The 14611-nt window shown below is 41.8% G+C and overlaps 1 protein-coding gene across 1 annotated transcript; it reads right to left on the minus strand.

Annotated features, from left to right (window-relative positions):
- Positions 1-639: 639 nt before the first annotated feature.
- Positions 640-13762, minus strand: PCNP (PEST proteolytic signal containing nuclear protein). The gene is made up of 5 exons (XM_019528641.1): positions 13656-13762; positions 7736-7956; positions 5661-5735; positions 3946-4001; positions 640-2402 (listed from the first exon to the last, which is right to left on the minus strand). Exons 1-5 carry the CDS (start codon positions 13708-13710, stop codon positions 2273-2275), a joined length of 537 nt encoding a protein of 178 aa, XP_019384186.1. The 5' UTR covers positions 13711-13762; the 3' UTR covers positions 640-2272.
- Between the last annotated feature and the right edge of the window lie 849 nt (positions 13763-14611).

Consider the following 14611-nt stretch of genomic DNA (forward strand, 5'->3'; position numbering starts at 1 on the left):
GATGTGATGGCTGTTTAAGAAACTAAACAATGATGGAGGGGTTGGCCTAGGAGCTGAAAAGAAATACATGGGGCTGCACATGGACTGAAGTGGAGAGAGCATGTTGTGGAAGGAAGCAGCAGAAAAACTGTACTAGAAGACCACTTGTGGCATGGCATGGCATGGCCCGGGGAAAAAGCCAACCGATCTTTAGGACAGACTGCTGGCTGCAGGGAGAATTGTTACCATGAGCAAAAGAAACTCTCTTTCATGTTTGATTCCTCCAGTGTTCTGTCAGATCCTGTAAATAAACAGGACTGTATAACAAAAAGGTTCCAAACTCAGCCATCATCAGTTTCTCCTACTCCCTGCAAGACCCTCAGTACTGACTAACATTAGGCTCCAAAGCAGTAATATTACCAATCCAGTGTTTCTACTTACATTTCGACTGCTCTGGGGGAAGTATTCTACATGTATGTAATCATATAAATCTGTTACAGTGGATAAAACTAGATGCCTCACAGTCTGCTTCCACTTAAGTCAAAGGAGGTTTCACCACTGGCTTCAAGAACGCCAAAGATAATAAGAAGCCAAAAGTCACTTTTGGAAGTCCTTAAGTTCAGCTTTCAAAGCATTTTTATAAATCAATTTCTGCTATGAAAAAAATGTATACGTTTTTATGTTATGTTTATAACAAGGCTTTTAAAGAAAATAATAGTTACAGGTATTCAACTGCATCAGACTTCAAAAGAAAAAAAAAGATTACACATACAATACAAAAATACAAAAAATTGTTTTTAGAACTTACAAACTCAAAGTCTAAGTGGTCAGAGCTTTTCTAAAATAAACTTTTAAAGATGCACTTTCCTCTCTGCGCCAGCTATGCTCAACAAGGTCTTAAGGAGGTGTGAAAAATGGTTCATCCAAACCAAATTCTACAATCCATTTCAAACATGAAAGATGAATTTAGCAGAGGACGCTATCAGGTACTTTTAGTCATTAGAAGTGCAGTTGTTCTCAAAATTTTTGTATAAGACTTGATACAAATGCTTTCATGATTCAAAGCTAAAGTAAAATAGTTTTAAGAAATTTAGACTCTTCCAATGTTTGCAATCTTACCTCACTCTTCCAAAATATGAGAAACAGAAAATGAAACTGATTTTGATTTGGTGCTACTGTTTGAACCAGATCTGTAATCAAAAGTTAGATTTTTAAAGCTGCCAGTATTTAAAAGGATTAGTAATGAGAGTAACAAAGGAATTTTCTAAACCTGATAGTGTCACTTGGATCCATAAGCATAGTTTAGCATGTGAAGGCATATTTAAAAATGGCAAATACAGAAAGTGCATCTTAACAGTTCTTGTACTTATAAACAGTAAGTTATTGAATTTTTGGTGTGACTTTTTTTCCTTTTAGGAGTAGTACAGGAAACTATTTCAACCAAATATGAAGCTTAATTTACATATATTCATCTTTTTGGTGGTGACTTGTATATTGATAATCACTTTGTTAATATTTGTCTCCATTTAATTCACAAGGAAATGCTAACAAAGCACTACTTGATGCTAATGATTTAAGAGGAGCACAGTTAAAATACTGGTTTGCCTTTGTAGCAAATAATCTTTAGAGGCTGTATCTAATATGTAGACAAGACCCATTTCTTGAGAATGAAACAGGCCACAGATTGAATATTACATATTTTTACATAAAATTTCAAAACAAGATTAGCTAAGTTACTACAGCCACTCAGAGCAACATAATTCCTAGTTTGTAAAGATTTAACAAAGGATGACTATAGGGAAAGGAATCCAGGCTTTTTATATTTCTGCGTTGTCTAAACTTATGTTCAAATTAATAGTCCAGTAACACTTCTAGTACAACACAATGCTCACTCTCTGTAACTTTTCCTGTTATAAAGAGGGGGCTGGAAGCCAGAGTGCAGTAGCATTCAACATTAATTTGATTAAAGAGACAGTAACCTTTTTTGTCCACCTGAAGAAATCACTGTGAAAAACAAACAAACAAAAAAAATCTTAAAAAGGTACCACTTCCAATTTCTTTATTATCTGTAACTTTTGAAACTAATCACATGGAACTACAAAATTAGCAAATGCCTTGAAATCTTTATACAAAACATAAATTACCTCTAATTTCAAACTCAGTTATTAGTGTACCACTTAATTCTTAAAAAAAGTGGTTCCAAAGATAGTCTTACACCATTCTTAAAAAAGGAAACTGTTCCTTTAACATCGCACCCTGCCCTCCCCCCAACCCAAATCTCAATACACATCATTTAGTCTTCCTCTTGGTCAGGAACATTTCCAAGATGAGATTTTATATTCCGCTCCCATAGCTTCTGGTTGTCAGAAAACCCATGCTTTCCTTTATTGAAGGAATTTGGTCCTGCTGAGGTTGGTGTATCCCTGTGATAAACAGATTGAAGGAGGATCAATTAAAGTACCCTGTGAAACAGACCAATTTCACCTTGCTAGTTCAAATCTAACTTACATCATTAGTGAACAGAAACTATCACTACTGGCAGAGCTCTTTTAGCAGCTTATGTGAAGCTGTGAACAAAGGGCTATATAACAAGTCACTTTTACTGACAGCTTTGTTAGCAATCCATAGGTCCTTCCATAATCAGGATGGAAGTGGAATCAGGACAGACAGTGGAACACTGGGGTATGGTGGGGGCAGAAGAAGTAACCTGCAAAGCTGCTGCTTGTGAAGTACTTGTTTTTCACATAAGAATGCTAGATCCAGATCCAGATCTTTCATTAACAATAATGATCCTACAGACCTCTGGCAGATATTTATCAATGTGTTAACTGTGCAATAAACTGTAACATGTTCAAACATTCAAACAATTTGTCATGCAATAAAAATGGCAAACCAGCCAGAAATATGTTCCACACTTTGTCCAGGTACATTTAACATGGAACATCTTTCTAGTTAGTTTGTATCATACTTAAAATGGAACATATGACTCGTTGAAGGGCCCAGATAGCCCAGCTTGGGAGCTGCTCCCTAGTGCTGGGCTATCCACAAGCCTACTGAAATTTCTTGATTCACAGGGAGTCTGCCTTTGACACAAGGCTCCCAGGACACCAATGGGTTTAAAACTGTGCTAGGCAGCCTGGTACTGGAGACCCTGATGCCAAACTAAATGGCAAAGCTTTAGAACTTCTGGCACAAAATGGCATTCAAGGAACTTTATCCTAGATCCCAAAAATTGTGCATGGCATTCAAGGAACTTTATCCTAGATCCCAAAAATTGTGCGTCCTGCACAGCAGATCTTGAACATTTGATCCCATTGTGCAAGTAACATCTGTCAGGGGCCACAAAGACATTACCCTTTCAAAGTTACAAAATGTCAAACTGGCTTAAGAATACAAGGTCCAAGATTCAGCCTTCATGTATGGGTGTAACTGACCCTGCCTACATCAAAGCATAATTTGGCTCTTGCTAACTTTCTCCTAGTTTCATCAGCTTACATGTTTCTAATATATACAAGGAATTCTCTTTCGTTTTTCAGCAAGAGATAAGCCTCTTTTTCCTACATGTAGAGATTTTAAGTCCTGGGCAGATGACACAAAAGGTGTCCAGAAATATTTACACCATAAAGGTAAAACCAGAGTAGTTTGAGACTAAGAGGATCTGGAGTTCAATAATGAAAGAGAAGAACAGAAAGGCTGCTAACACCAGGAGCTGCACCTAATTTTCACCTTTGAAATGTACATCCAATCTCTTTTTACTCTGGAAAATGGAAGGGGGCATTAAAGTAGCAGTCCAAACCTTAAGTCCAAGACACAAAAAAAAATCCACCTCATTCTGTAGTGTGGCTTGGTGAAGTTGCAGGAGCGTGTTTGTACTTTTGACATTACTAGACCATCGGCAAGAATTCGCCCCAAGTTGTAAAAGGTCCTACTTCACCCTCCTTTCAAAGCACTGTTAAACTAAAATACCTTCCAATGTTCTTCATGCGCATCTTTGCTTCTGGAGGCATTTCTTCTGGTTCGCTCTACAGAGAAAACATGTGCATTACAGAATGGTTAAATACTAGTGTGGCTACATTTTCACATTCTCCTGTTGACATGAAAATGAAATGACACCCATATATCCTTAAGAAAGCGATACACTTTAAAACAAATAAGCCCAGATTCTTAAAAAGGAGCAGAAAGAAACTAGTACAAATTCCTTTGTTAGTCTCTTTATGAATAGAGGGGACTTTTGTCTCTCTCTCTATATATATATACCAATTCAAGCTACAGCACTGGGCCCATCTCCAAGCAATATACTACCATATGGATCAATGGAAACCTTCAGCATCTAGTATACATAGATAGCTTCCTGTCTTTTATGCAGCACAAATGGGTATACAGTAGAAAAAGAGACAAATGTCATGAGTTATGTACACTAGTCAGTTTCTGAGCGTCTCAGGGCTATTTAGATTCAACAGCAAGACAACAGTTACATCAAAAGAAAGCAGCTCTGAGAATTCCAACTGAAGATATCTTCAGTTCAATTTCTTCATCAGCGATTTGGATGACGGGGTGAAATGCAACCTGTTTAAATTCGCTGATGATACCAAAATTTGGGGTGAGGTGAGCATGCTAGTAGGGAGGGAAAGATTGCAGCAAGATCTGGATAGGTTACAGGAGTGGGCTGACATAAACAGGATGCGTTTCAATACTGACAAGGGCAGGGTGCTACACTTAGGCAGTAAACCAGCAGCACACTTATAGAATGGGAAACTCGGTTCTTGAGAGCACGGAGGCAGAAAGGGATGTTGGAGTCATTACTGACTCCCAGATGAACATGGGTCAACAATGCGAGATCACAGTTGGCAGGGCTAACCAGACCTTGAGATGCACCTGTGGATACACGACCAGTAGAGCCAGGGAGGTGATCCTCCCCCTCTATGTGACGCTGGTCAGGCCACAGCTGGAGTACAGCACCCAGTTCTGTGTGCCCCATTTCGATGTGGACAACACTGAAAGGGTCCAGAGGAGGGCCACACGCATGATCTGGGGACAACAGGACAGACCCTACAATGAAAGATTACAGGACCTAAACCTAAACCTTCACAAGAGAAGGCTGAGGGGGGACCTGCTGACTGTCTATAAACTCACTGGGGGGGGGACCAGAAGGGTTTGGGGGAGACACTGTTTCCCCTAGCGCCCCCCTGGCATGACAAGGAATAACGGACACAAATTATTGGACAGTAGGTTTAGATTAGATATCCGCAAGAACTACTTCATAGTTAGGGCGGCTAGGAGCTGGAACCAACTTCCAAGGGAAGTGGTGCTGGCTCTTACCCTGGGGATCTTTAAGAAGAGGCTTGATGCCTACCTGGCTGGATTCATTTGAGTCCAGTTTTTCTCCTGCCCAGGCGGGGGGTTGGACTTGAAGATCTACAAGGTCCCTTCTGACCCTACTTCTCTGATTCTATAAGATCTGGACTCCAGGTTCTTGAGTGAGAAACTTTTCCAGAGAAAACATATCAGCATTTCTACCCCACCAGTGGAAAAGGTCAGCAAAACTACATGGTTAAGGACAACACACAGGAACTTCTCTACAAAAATGCATGTCAAGTGAGAAGTTTACATAGCACCTGTCCATGCTCCATAACCTGTGTCCCTCTATAATACGTGACAACCATCAGGTGTTATTTACTCACATCTTCATCTTCATTGAAAGCTGCTGCTACAGAAAGGGTTTTTGGAGCAAGGGTTGGAGTAGGCTCTTTAGGCTTCTGAAAGACAGAACACACAAAATTAGAGAAGCTTATCTATTTGTCCAGGATACTTTAATTTAACTAACCATTTAAAACAAATGGCTAGAGTTGAGATTGAGATTTCTCTGAACCAGGCAGTTTTCCACAAATGAATTCATGGAAGCATCCACTCATTTGAGCAGGACAGTCTCGGATGATTTAGACAGATCCTCCTAGGTTTCAATTCCTCACGAGAATATCTTCATTTGTAGCAAACACACACCCTAACAGGGACATGTGGTCACTGTTGCATGATTTGAGCGATTAAATCAGAACCTGAGCAGCTTGCAGCAATTATGTCTTTTTATTATTTCTCCAAAACCAAAGAGGATTTTTTTTTTTAATCAGTCAAATGCATTCAGCTTTTTTGCATTTATCTTCTCAAACTTTAATACTTGTATAATTTTCTAGAGTAAGCCATCAATGATTTTTAAATTGTGTTTTTAAACAGTATGCCCAATTCAGAAGCGAGAAACAGCATCAGCTTGTTCAACACCCTGGAGGGGGGGAAAATAACCCCTCTCACTAACAACAATCACAGCTTTAATATAAACATTAAGCTTAAAAAATATAGCAAAAATAGCAAACCATTAAAACCTATGATAGTTTTGCATGTCCTGCAATGCAGAGGGAATACATGTTAGGAAAGAAAAAAGGAAAACAAAAGACAGAAGACAAAAGGGTTGCTAATAACTGTTTCTTTACATGTGTGGTTTGATAACAAATAGTGCCTACTAGGGAAGTAGATAACAATGTCCTATACAACACCTATATGGAACAGCTGCAGCTACAACATTTACTTCCTCTGAAGGCATCAGTACTACTATCCTGGATAAGATGACAGGAGAAATGGTACCAAATCTGGATGTACCAAACTTTTCAACTGCACGTGCAGTCAGTCAGTCACTGAAATCAGTGAACCAGAAAGTCTGAGCTAAAATTTGTGCCACTGGAATTAACTTTCAATGTAAGAAATTTGAACTTATAGCAACCCAAAAGACATCTTTTCCATTTTTCAAGGGCTGAGATGACTTTCATGTACTTATGTACCAAAATGCTGTTTTCCCTCCTAATCGGAGAACAAAAGCCCTTGGAAAAGCATCCTATTGAGTGTCTTCTTTTCCTCTTCTGCTGATTTGAAAACTGCTGACATTTTAGCTACATGATCTTTAAAGACCGCTGTTTTAACTGAACCTAAGCATTTATTATGCAGTCATGAGATACAGGAACTGTAGATGACTTATATTATGTAAACAACCAAATTCTTGCCTGCAATAGTGAGCAGTGAAACAAGATTTTCATTAGCAAAAGTATAGATCTATTTGAAGTACGGGAATGCAAACCTCACTTCAACATTACATATCCTGGCAAGCAAGCAGGAGGAACACCTAAGGTTTGTCCTGGACAAGTAGAGATGTTAAGATTTCTGGAAAAGCAAGGATGGCAATGAGTCCTATTTCTTGTACATTTTCTATGAATGAGGCAAAGACTGAGTTCTTGCATTCTTAAATCAAGATTCAAAAGAAGCACTAGGGTAAAGAACTCTGGCAAAGAACAGATTTTTCCATACCACAATAAAATCTTAAAATTGAAAGATCGCCCACTAGATGATTTAGCGAACCTAGCAGTGCCTACACAAGATTCAGAGTTTTAACTTGTTTTGTAAATGCCCTGAACACTGAAGCTCCTAGGACTTCCCTTCCTGGACTTAGTTACAAACATTTTCCCAGATATTCAAGGATAGTTAAGGGTTGATTTAATCCTGTTAATTTTCTACTTCCCCCTCTTTTCTACACCCTCCAATACGTGCATACACGTAGATGCCCCGCAGTTCTTTCCCACCAGCCAATATTAATGTGCTTTTGCTAAGCTATTCACATTGAGGATAAAGCCTAATGAAATTCAGAGTTGATCTCCCCAAAATACTCCTCCTTTCCTTTGCTTTTCTTAAAAATAAACAAAACCTTCAAACAACTTACATTTGCCCCAAGTTTGATGGATATTGCAGGTGCCTTCTTTGCTGTCTGACTGCCTATGGAAAATCCAAACTTGGACATTTTGGCAGGAGCAGGCTTTGTGGAGAAGTCTTCAGCTTCTTCATTAGCTGCCCGTTTCTCTGCGCTGCGACTCGAATTTTCCCCTCCATTACTGGAAGAAACAGTCTTAGTTTTCACAGGTTTTTCTGCCTCTTCTTCAGGTCCTGGTGAAGTCGAAACAACTTACCAAGATGAGCTATTTTTACTAAGCAGATTGATGGGAGCAGCAACCTCATAAAGCATTATTATAGGGAGGGTGCTTACAATGCTAGCAGTATCTACTAATGTATATATAGTCTCTACTACTGTATACACAAACTCAGAGAGAGTAGAAGAAACTAAGTTTTTAACTAAAGTAATATAAAAACCACTTCATATGTACAAAAGTCATAGAGCATCTTAAGTGTCGCATCATTAATATAGGACTTGTATAGAAAGTAAAATGTAATTTTCTCAACCTTTTTAAGGATCACAAGAACTATTCACATTTGAAATCCCATTTCATATCTGGCGTAGACAAGCTGAATCAAATTATTTTTGACATAAGACTGTTTGCATGGAGTGCGTAAGCTAGTCTCTAGGCCATCATCAAATTCATACAAGTAGTTGAAATGAGCCCAGTAGCCTCAATTTAGTTTCTACTCAATGTCTGGTCACACACCTCGTCTTTATAAAATTAACTGGCTCCGCTGACAAAAGGACCATCATCAGAATAGTGCAACTGAAAAGAGGAGATTTAGGGAAGTTTGTATCATTCCTAGTAGTGCATAAAATTATGGGAAAAAACACTTTATCTATGTCACTGGCCCATGTTGCACACCATCTGAATTATGCCTTATTTGTATATACAAGGCTTTTTCAGCTGCACCAAGTGACAAATGGTTCTGAGAAATTTCATTCTGCTCTTGAAGTAGGTGAAACAATACAGGCATAAGTATAATCACATCCCTTTTTCTGCAGTAAACAATCTGTGATAGCAGCAGAAGGAACACTGTCATAATTGGGATTAAAAAAAAAAAAAAAATCAGTCTTTTGCTCCTGTTTCAAGCAGAAAATGGGAGTACCAGACAGATAACCAATTCAGACGTTGAGGACTAGTTTAGCAATAGCCAGGACCCAACTGAAAGAATAGCCGTTCTAAATTGGGGCTTATGAGGACTGCAGCCTGAGAAAGAATTGGGAAACAAGCAAGATCAAAAGGAAGGGGCTAGGGAAATGGAAGAGCCTAAAAATAAAACATTTATTCTACTTTATCAGGGGGGGGAAAAAAAAAAAAATCAAAAAAAAAAAATCAAAAAAAAAAATCAATACTTATACAGATTTAAATTCCTAAGTTTAAGGGACCCAGCGTTTTCCTAAGTGCTCATTCATGGTATACTCCAGGGGTCAGCAAGCCCCGGCACGCATGCCGAGCATGGCACACGAGGCCATTTTGCTTGGCACGCCATGGCCAGCCCCGGATCGGGGTAGCTGCTGCCAGTGATGGAGCCCAGGCTGCTCCCAGCAGGCAGCTGGAAGGCTGCAAGCCCTGCTGGCTACAAAGCTGTGCTGGGCTCCGGAGCCCAGTCACCAGCTCTGTGCTGGGAGTGGGGGAGAGACTGAGGTTATGCTGCCTCACGCTCCTCCCCCACCACCTGCTCCCCTGGCATGTGCACATGCCAGTACAGAGCTGATGCCTGGGCTCTGGAGCCCAGCACAGATATTTGCAGCCTCCCAGCTGCAGCCAGCCCTGGCTCTGGGTAACTGCTGCCAGCTGGGAGCCCAGGCTGCTCCCACGAGGCCACTGGGATGCTGCAAGACCTGCTGGGAGCAGCCTGGGTTCCAGCAACTACCCAGAGCTGGGGCCGGCTGCAACCGGGAGGCTACAAAGAACTGCTGCCTCCCCAGCCCCAGTGGGCGCCTTCCCGGGGCTGGGAAACAGTGGGGGCCGGGGTGAAAGGGCAGCAGCTGTTTGTAGCCTCCCGGCTGCAGTTAGCCCCAACTCTGGGTAGCTGCTGATAGCTGCAGAGCCTGGGCTGCTCCCATGGAAGCCCTGCTGCAAGCAACCTGGGCTCCGTGGCTATCAGCAGCTACCCAGAACCTGGGCCATCTGCAAACATCTGCTGCCTCCCAGCCCTGGCCCCCAGCTCCGGGAAGGCAGCACATGCCAGCAATGTTCCCCTGCTGTGCTGCCTTCACTGCTTCTCCAAAGCAGCATTGCAACCTGGCATGGCATGGCACACAGAAAACTGCATACTCTGAGCAACCCCTGCCCCAGCAGCAAGGGGCACAACCCCCACGCTGCCCCCGGGCACACAGAAGAAGTGTGGCAGGGGAGCTGGGAGCATGCAGCTTTCTGCAGCCCCCCCTCCCCCCGGCTGTGCCCTGTTATGTGCCGTCTCCCTGGAGCCTGGAGGCAGCAGATGTTTGCAACTGGCCCAGGTTCTGGGTAGCTGCTGACAGCCACAGAGCCCAGGCTGGGAGGCAGGGGCAGCAGTGCTGGGGGGCAGGGGCACAAGTAGGGCATCCTGCCATGTACCCCCTGCCCTCACTTTGTTTTTCTGGCATGCCGGCACTCCAGCACCTTCCAAGGTAGGTATCATGGGGGTTTTCAGCACTCCGGCCAAAAAATGTTGCCTACTCCTGGTGTACTCACTACTCATCTTTCATCTATATGTAATTTCCCACCATGGTTCCCAAACCATTCCAACTGCCCATTCATGATGCATCTTAACTAGGCAGCAAAATAGACTCAGACTACTGCTTTAAAAGTCAAAACAACAACAGCCAGCAACAAGACTAACATGAAAATTATAACTCTAATCTGTTTTATTAAATGCAACAACTTAGTTTACACAGCTCCCAACTTGACTTGGAGAGAAAAAATACAGAACAAGAAAACAGAAAGGAGAAAGATACAGACAAAGTTTAGCTTTTAACTAGCTACTGTGAGCAGTGGCAAGTAGTCTACCAACCCACTTTTTGGCAGGGTAAATTGGCTTGTGATGAGCTCCATGATACCAAGGCTAAATTCTAAAGTCCCTAAGCTAGAATACTGAAGTCAGCTTAGGCAACTCTATACTGAACTGAAGCTATTTCTCTCCTATTTAGGTAAATCTTAAAACATTACAATAATAGTCTTTAAAATTACTTCACAGAAATTATTTACTTGAAGTTCAAGCCCAATTACCATCTCAATGTCTCTTTCGCCATGTCCTCTACCCAATGCATTTGTTTTCTTATGATACTGCTTCCATATTATTTTTTCAGTGCTAGCTAGGTCATATGCTACATTCCCAGGATAGATAAAAATCAACATTTAAAAAAAATACATAAATAAAATTGTATTTTTTTATTTAATTGTATTTTTAATTTTTTTAAGATACTTAAAAATAAACATATGAAGATAGTTTAAAATTTAAGATATGTTAAAGCTCAAAGATATCACCATGAAATAGGGATTATAACTTCTAATTATATACTATTTGAGATAATATATTCATATAACCTTTTTAGAAAAAGTTTTATAAATAGGCCACAACAGGCCATGGACTATATTAGCGGCCCAATTTTTTTGGGGTTCCCAGAGGCTCCTCTATAGCTTAGTAAAATTAAAGAACACCACTCTACCCATGGGACTCAGTGCTTAGTCTAGAAGATCCCATCAAGCATCTCTGTGATGCTTAGTTTCAGTTCTCAAACTGTGGATTTGTCTCTCCAGAGATCATGGGCAGATAAGGTTTTTTGGGTAGATGTGGTATCTTTTATTAAACCAACTACATAGTTGGCAAAATTGTTCTTTGCAAGCTTTTGGGTACAAACACCCTTCTACAGGCATAGGGAGAGTTTGTTGTCTCCAGAGATAACATCCTTGCTAACAGCAGTACATGGAGATGAGAGAGATCAAACCTTATGATTACCCTCCCATAAACTATATTGTCTCTCTGCAAGTTGCATGCAGTCAAGCCCTTACCTTTCTCTAAAAGTGCAACATTTCAAGAAGTTACATGAATAAAGGATGTCAACAACAAGACTGCACTTTTTGTAGAAAACAATGATTACATTGAGGCTTCCTGACCAGTGGTTTAAATTGATTTGATTTAAATCAAATCCACCCTGTACGTTACAGAAGTATCAATTATTTTGGTAACTACCAAGTCCTGTATTCTCTATATAGGTCAAAGCAAGATCAAAGTGTTGGTTTCAAGGAGGTATTATTTACTTGCATATCCACAAGGATAAGCAAGGAGGCTGTGTTTCCACTATCTGACATGCAGCACTGATATTATATCCCTCTCAAGCTTCAGCCTTGTTCATCTGTTACATATTTCACCTCTGGCCATTAAGGTTGTGATGTGTAGGACCATGAAGCATCATAACACAGAAAAAACACCTTTCAACCAAGTTAACTTCTAACAGCAAAAGCTAGAGTCCACATCTTTTTTTTAAACAAAAAGTTAAGAAATAACCCCACAGTTTCAGACAACCTTCCTCTTGTCATTAAAACGGATGTTCTGTTTTATACAAGACTGTATACAAGACATGGCAAGCTGCATGCCTCTTGAAACTATTCAGTCACTATACTGCTACTATCCAAAATAACTATTTTCTAAAGCTTTAAGTTTCAAAGAGCTACATGAAACTAAATTTTTGAGCCAAGAAAATGATACATGTGGGAACCTAAAATGGCAACACCTGCATACTAACATTGTCTCAGTCATGTGTTGAGCCTATATCAACTAGTTTAAGGGTTCGTTTCACCTTCCATCAAATCACCCAAAGACTGGCCCTACCTGGAGTCTTACTAGTGAAAGCGTTGCATTTAAAGCCAGACAGGGGTATGGGGCTGTATACGGATTGAGTCTTTTTCCTCTTTTTCCAGTTTAGGATTTCCAAGTCAACTAACGTTAAATGATATGCTGAGAGACACCAATGCCCAACTTAAGCACTTGATCTTCCTTTAATCAAGATCAAGAAACTTTCCAAACAGATACTGTAGGAGGGGGAGAGGAGGAGCAGCCATTATGTGTAAAATGGTGTGAGAGAATTGTATTATTCAAATGCAAGAAGGTGCCATATTATTAACAAAAAAGAAAAGGAGCCCTCTTCCTTAAGTGTTTTTACTCTTACAAGTGGTCCTGCTCCTCTCCCAGCTTCCATGGCCTGGCTGCCGATTCGGTTACAAAACACATGTGTACTAGTACAGGGCAGCCTGCTGGTTAAGGGGAGAGGAGGGGGAGAAGATAATTCAGAAAATGAATATCTCTATTTATACCTGGTCTCCCAGTTGTAGCCGTTATTTGTCTAGAGGCAAAAAGAATCAAAACTGATGGCAGAGGTGATATCTTTTATGAAACAAAAGACATTTATTTATGAATATCTAGTTGATGTGCAAGCTTTCCGGCACACTCACCCTTCCTCAAGCCCAGGAGATATAAATAACCTCCTGCAAAACATGAGTTTTCATTTCTACCTAGGAGAACCATATAGGAGATTGCAAAGATTGTCAAAGTTCTCCTTGGTAGAAATGAAAATCCATGTTTCACCAGAGATCATTCGTATTTCCTGTGCCCCAAAGCTTGCACGTAAAAGGATTTTTTTTTCCAAGATCTAGTTGGTCTCATAACATTTTTTATCCTATATATTCTACACATCTATTTATACCATCAGTTTTGTCTCCATTTATACCTGCATCGACCTGCATCGCTGGACAATACCCGGCCCCTTCGTTCAAGTCAGCCCGCCCCCCTTTTACGCCATTTCCCTCTGCAACGATGGGGCAGCACTGCGCCCTCTCCCCTGGCTCGCATCTTCGGGCCCAGGCCACCCCCGAACCCCCTCCCGACGGGCCCGCCCGGGGTTGGGAGCGGCGCTGTGTGTTCACCTCCTGCGGGCTGCGGCCGCTTCGGCTGCTCCTCGGCTTCTCTGCCGTCCGCCATCTTCCCCCGCCGCCTCCCTCCGCCCTTCTGCGCATGCGCAGTAGCCAGGACTCAGCCCTCGCGCGCCTTCCACACAGTAGATGGGAGGCGGCGGCAGCTGCAACGCGTCCAGCCGGAAGGTGTCACACTCACTGTCACTGTGCGCGCGGCTGGATGACTTCCGGGGGAGCGCCGGAACGCTCGAGACCAGGCATACGCACTTCCGGGGAGGGCAGGGCTGGGTGCCACAGCAAAGGGCGGGAAAGCTTTTCTCTGATTGGGCAGGAAAAAGGGCGCGCGCAGTAGGTTCGAGCAAGGATGGGGAGGAGAAATTGACTCAGCCCACCAGGCCCTTAAACAGCCAGGCCTGCTCTGTGGGGGAACCTCAGCCAGGCTGCTTCTCCCCTGGTAGTAGCGCCACGTGTGGGCCCGGGCCCACGCTCAGCCCCTGGCAGGATCTGCCTGCTGCACCCACAGTTTTGCTATCATTTTATTATTATTATTCTGTCCATTGGCTTTCAAAGGGAAAGTACAGGGCTGTAACTGCTAGGAGTGAGCAGGGGTTTACTTGTTTGCAGAAGAATGTATGTGCACCTATCCGTCCATCCATCAAACGTGGCCTCGCTCCTGCTCTACCAGCTTCAAATCTTTCGCATGTCACACTGCAGGCAGAAGTACCTGGCTTGCAGCACAGTGTGGGGTGGGAAAGAGAGACAGAAGCAGTCCTGCCTATGTAGAAATTTTCTAACAGGATCATAGATAATAGTGTAGGAATCAACTACAAAGCAGACTCAGCATTTCATGAACACAGCCTGATAAGACTCTGTAATGACTAAACCTTAGTCACCTTAAAGTCTGAAGCAATCAAGGATTAGTTAGCATTTCAAAAACAAGCACGGAGCCAAAAACCAGTTTAAACCAA

This window comes from Crocodylus porosus, unplaced genomic scaffold (assembly GCF_001723895.1).
Source record: "Crocodylus porosus isolate Cpor-Errol unplaced genomic scaffold, CroPor_comp1, whole genome shotgun sequence".
In the NCBI taxonomy this organism is placed as follows: Eukaryota; Metazoa; Chordata; order Crocodylia; family Crocodylidae; genus Crocodylus; species Crocodylus porosus.